At 41.4% G+C, this 5,316-nt stretch overlaps 1 protein-coding gene across 1 annotated transcript; it reads left to right on the top strand.

Annotated features, from left to right (window-relative positions):
- Positions 1-664: 664 nt before the first annotated feature.
- On the top strand, positions 665-5,190 carry LOC127914323 (phospholemman-like). The gene is made up of 5 exons (XM_052489936.1): positions 665-1,107; positions 2,435-2,470; positions 2,591-2,665; positions 3,784-3,821; positions 3,984-5,190. The coding sequence occupies exons 1-5, from the start codon at positions 1,092-1,094 to the stop codon at positions 4,086-4,088; spliced, it is 270 nt and encodes an 89-aa protein (XP_052345896.1). The 5' UTR covers positions 665-1,091; the 3' UTR covers positions 4,089-5,190.
- The last annotated feature ends 126 nt before the right edge of the window (positions 5,191-5,316 follow it).

Below are 5,316 nucleotides of genomic sequence, written 5' to 3'. Positions count from 1 at the left end.
TTGTGTATTGTGTTCCAACTTTTCCCACTGTCAATCACTGGCACGGTCTCATCCCAGTAGCGCAGTTCTAATGGTTATGCAGCACACCTCTTTTGCTGACGTTGCACCTTTCTGCAGGCAATAGTAGACAAAATCATTCAACCTCCTAACAAGTGCCGCAACATCAACAATGCTGTAGCCTATTGTTTAGAACCATTGTTTCATGCTAATCTGTGGCCTATCATTTTATAATGAAAGTAACTCTATTGATATATTCTTGGCCAAAGGAGGTCTAGCTGCAGGATGGATGAGGGAGGGGACCTTTCAATAGTGTCAGATTTATTTCCTTTATCTCGGAAAGTGGCAACATTCAAAAGAAAAGGGGGGTTGACTTCATCATGAACCTTTTTATCATGCCATTAGAAAAATACTTGAAATCATAATTCCCATTTGAAATTAAGAATTTCACTAAATTCTTGGTCACTCAAATATAGGCTAACTAAGGCATTATTTGTGAAATAATGTAGCTTATTAAACTAGAGGCTAAATTATTGCATAACATATCGCATGCATTTTCTGCCTACACCACCACCAGGGACTTGCGGATGTTTTTTTTACTATACATTTACTCTGTATTTGTATATAGATGAGAAGACGGGAAACCTCTCCCTTGTTGCTCTGTTGCTAGGGATGTCTTCCCTCCTCGTGCCGCATTACAGGAGGAGAGACCTGTTAGCGTATTCCTCCCCTCGCAGTTTCCCACGCCTCCTCGGGGCATATTGATAGTAGTCTACTCGAGTGCGGTAGAATACCGTCGGCAGTGGAAGGCACATTTTTCTTCACGGCCTGGGGGATACCTCAATAGACTGAGGCTGCAGCAATGAATAGCCTATAACCGAATGCAGTGCCTGTGCATCACCACCAGAGGACTCTCGTGCGTTCTAAGTGTTTGTGCAATTGACTTTATTGAGCCGCAGTTTCCTTTTCTTCCTATCCTACTCCACACCTCAAAAGTGCGCGTCTTCCCATTTTCCGTCCGCTGACCTGAAAACCTGCATCAGGGCGCAAGAGAAACTCAGCAGACAAAGACACAGTATATCCACACTGCAGTCATGTCAACTGAAGGAGGTTTGTATTTTTCTGAATGTAGCTTATGCTAAGCGATCTTTAAATTGAAATAGAACAAAACAATTGAAACTACTTGTGCGTTTCATAATGTTTTTGTTGTTCTTCAGTTCAGTGTTTTAGGTACAGGTTCTTTGCTCAGGCTGTTCTTGCACATCAATTATTTAGGCTAAGCTTGCTCCTAGACTCATCCCATCAATTTCTATTTCGTGGAATTGATGAACAATTGGTGCATTGCTGCTAGAGCGCCATTACAGTCTAGGCTACTTTTCCCATGTGTTGGATCACTTTCAATTTAATCTATCTATTGCTTATTATTTTTCAAAATACGTAATACTCACTGTATTTTTTGTAAATGTATGGTTTTCTTATAATTTGTGAATGGTTGTGTTGGCTTGCCCATCGGGGTGCAAGAGGGGAGGGGTAGAGCGCTGGGGAGAAGTTGAAAGCGCCAACTAAGCCATTACATAAAGTGGGGGTTCAGCAACATAAAGCCGCATTGTTGACGCTCGGATCTTATAGCCTACTGCTCGTTAAAGTCCAGATTTGGCATATTTACTTGGACTATGTCTGCGAGCTCTCATCTGAAGATGTTGGAGCACAGTTCATCACCAAGGGTGTGGACAACACTTTAGTGTATAAAATAAAATATTGTATTAACAATTATTAGGATTGTTCTATTTTTTAACACATCCGATATGGATAATCGGTACAAGCAACTTGATTGATTGTCTTGTAAATCGCGTTGTATTGAACGCCTTTCGTGCGCTTCTAACCCACTTTCTGTGGGCGGTCTTTTCTGCTGAGCAAAGACTCTGCATTGATCAGCGCTCCGCAGTCAAGCAGCACGGAGACAGCTGTTGTCGTCTTTAAGATAACGCCTAGTAAACTGGAAGATTTACGCATAAGATATTCCTTTTTGTGTAGTGCGTTGATTTTATTTACAGTTGGTCTATTCGTGTGATCACATTAAGCAAAAATAACGCACTAACTCAAATTGCAATTGCTTTCATCGCTATCAACGAGTATGCCAATTTAGAAGCAGTGATAAATACGAGAGCAAAATCTGTCCACATTAGGCTACTTATATCAATGTCGTTTTCCCAAAACCGTCGCGTTCTGCTGTCCATGGTGCTGAACCGACTCCCATCCCAAAAAGGGCGTTCCCATGAGTTTGGACTCGGTCTATTGGCTGTTTACTTCTCCAGCACTGCAAGATTCTGACATTTTTTACAACTTACATTACATCATGTTAGCACCTTGTTATTAGGCCTAATGTTGATAATACATGGTTGTGTGTTCTGGTAAATCATTTGTGTTTTATTTACAGAATCGATTTTACATGATCAAAGTGACTTCGAATATGGTTAGTGAATTCACCCAAATGGATTCATTTGTTATTTGAGTCACACCATACATGGCATGTGAGTTGTACCATGTGACTACTACTAATGGTCATGATTATAGATTTTTTTTCTGGTTTCAGATTATGAGACACTTCGAACTACAGGGGTCATCATTGGGGTGATCTTGTTTGTGTCGGGTATCCTAATAGCTCTTAGTGAGTATGCTTGCACACACTCTGCCTAGTCTGTCACATGCTCACCTGTAACTCTCTGAAGGTTACTGTAACTTTTTGATCTCTTCAACAGGTAAAAAACTCACATGCTCAAAATCGTCTTCCAAGTAAGAGTTTGTACATGCCTTGGCAGTTGCTCCGCCTGTGCATGTGGAATGCATCACACTTTGGAAGAGGAGTCCCCACCAAATACAGGATGGCTTTACTAATACTATTTTACTGTTACCATGTCTGTCCTTTCCCCCTCTCTCCCCTCCCACAGTGGAGCCCGTGTCTGAATGCTGCCTATTGGTTAAGATATTACAGTCCCGCCCTCCCTCTCTAAATCCAATAATACTGCCCACCCATTCAACTAATTAAGCAGTCACCCTTATACAGAGCATCATATTACTGTCAAATATCTCAAGATAGTCTAGTAGTCTAACTCTGTGCCATCTTTGACATTTTGAAAATCAAGTGTTCTTGTCAAACAAGCAATATTAAGGACATGTCCTGCATTAGGGCTTTTTGGGGCCCCTGGTTGAGAATGGGAGCTGTTGTTGCATGGGTTGGCAGTGTGGGTGGATGGCCTCAAAGAGTGTATGTTTACAGCCAATGGCATGCCGACCCAGTCTCTCCCTCTCGCCTACCCTTTGAGAGAGGACACTGATTGGGAAGATCCTGACAGATCACTGCATTTTGCCCCAAATTGAATCCTATGATTGTTAAAGCTTTGTGGCCCCAGCCCCTTCTGTGCATGGATACGGTTGACCTAATCCATCTAAAATACCTTCTCTTTGGTCAGAACACACATGATCTTGTGGTCCTTCTGTAGCTCAGCTGGTAGAGCATGGCGCTTGTAACGCCAGGGTAGTGGGTTCGATCCCCGGGACCACCCATACGTAGAATGTATGCACACATGACTGTAAGTCGCTTTGGATAAAAGCGTCCGCTAAATGGCATATATTATATTATTATTATTATCTTGGTTACATTGTGGTTGTTTCCACAAAGCTTTGAGGAGAACTGAACTGTCGGAACTATCCAGGATTGCTTCCTTTAATTCCCTTTCTCTCCTTGTGTCAGAGTGAATAACTGTTCTCTTGTCTTCTCGTCTTCAGCTCTAATACAGCAGGCACCCAAATACCAAAGACAGATGGTGAGTGAGTGAGTGAGTGAGTGAGTGAGTGAGTGAGTGAGTGAGTGAGTGAGTGAGTGAGAGAGAGAGAGAGAGAGAGAGAGAGAGAGAGAGAGAGAGAGAGAGAGAGAGAGAGAGAGAGAGAGAGAAAAATAACACACTGTCCTCTATCTTGTGTTGCAGTGCCACCTCCAACAGTATAGGCGAAGTATACATGGAGGCGAGGGAGAGTCATCATGGGAGGTGCCGCTGAGAGGCCAACACACACACTCACTTGTTTATGGCTGACACACACCAGCGCCCATTGGAACATCAAGTAATGGTGCACACCCAGCCCAAGCTGACCAGAAGAATGACGGAATTGTCATTCTTGATTTAAATTAAATGTATATCAAGCCAAGATGAAGATTTGACTCTTAACCGTCTTTGTTACTTGTGTATTAGGTGCTATCAATCTACCTTGCCCAGCAAAAAAAAACATACCTGGCCCAAGATCAGCTTTCAGGTGCGCTGTAAATGTATATCATGATGTGGGTAGTGTTGAAACAGAACTGAATGCTGTGCTCTCTCTGTTCCTTGCTTTTGACTTCATGCACACCCAAGACAGTTGATTGCATGTCTCATTTTACAGTATAGTACTCTCAATGAACTTTAGAAATCTACAACTTTATTATCCAGTTGTGTGAGAGGTCTTTAACGTTTACGATTTCACATTGGACCTGTATTAATAACCTCAAGCATGAATTAAGATATCAACCCAACCCCATTATCCCACTCTGTTTTACTGAGGGTTGGCTCAGGATCTATCTACTGTCATGTTTGATGGCATTAAGTGGATTGTCGTGGGTGGTTGTGTTCTAGGTAGCAATTAGAAGAATGTCAACCCCATGTCTAATGTTAATTTTACAGCAATTTGAAACAGAAGCAGGAATGAAGTCTCCTGTCATTCTCTGTGGTCTGTAAGAGGGTGCCACCAGTATAGTATTGTATGTCAATGGCCTTTTCCTTTCTCCTAATGCATTCTAAGTTACATTGCACGAGTAGAATCATTCAAAGCACTAAAAAAAGTATTAACTTGGGTTGAAGGAACGGGCATTTTAAAAGTGTGTGAGTTTAAGCTTAATGAAAAGATCAATACATTAAGATAAGAAGGCACAGTAACTACCTGCAAATAAACGTTCTATGTTATCATTATTTAGAGCTGTTTCTAACTTGCTGAAAGTACAATGTCTGTTAACTTCAGCTCTTTTTATTTCCCGGTATGCAGCACTAGTAATGCCTGATACTGAGCCAATGGCGTAACAGTTAACCAAAAGCAAATGAGTGATTCTCACCAGAGCTAACCAATAAGACAGCTGCTGCAATAAAAATCACCCTGGATACAATGGTCTTATTGATGTATTGTTTACAGTTATTTCCCATATCTTTTAATCTCAACCTTTATCAATACGTACATGTGATGTAAAATGGAGTATAAAATAGATGACAAATAGAGATATTTGAAGAACAGATTTAA

The sequence above is a fragment of the Oncorhynchus keta genome, chromosome 31, assembly GCF_023373465.1.
Source record: "Oncorhynchus keta strain PuntledgeMale-10-30-2019 chromosome 31, Oket_V2, whole genome shotgun sequence".
Taxonomy (NCBI): domain Eukaryota; kingdom Metazoa; phylum Chordata; class Actinopteri; order Salmoniformes; family Salmonidae; genus Oncorhynchus; species Oncorhynchus keta.
This window is presented reverse-complemented; position numbering and strand designations above follow the sequence as displayed.

Coding starts and splice junctions, on each gene's coding strand:
- LOC127914323 (XM_052489936.1), top strand. Junction 2,471..2,590: donor TCAAAGTGACTTCGAATATG/GTTAGTGAATTC, acceptor TTCTGGTTTCAG/ATTATGAGACACTTCGAACT. Junction 2,666..3,783: donor GGGTATCCTAATAGCTCTTA/GTGAGTATGCTT, acceptor TCTCGTCTTCAG/CTCTAATACAGCAGGCACCC.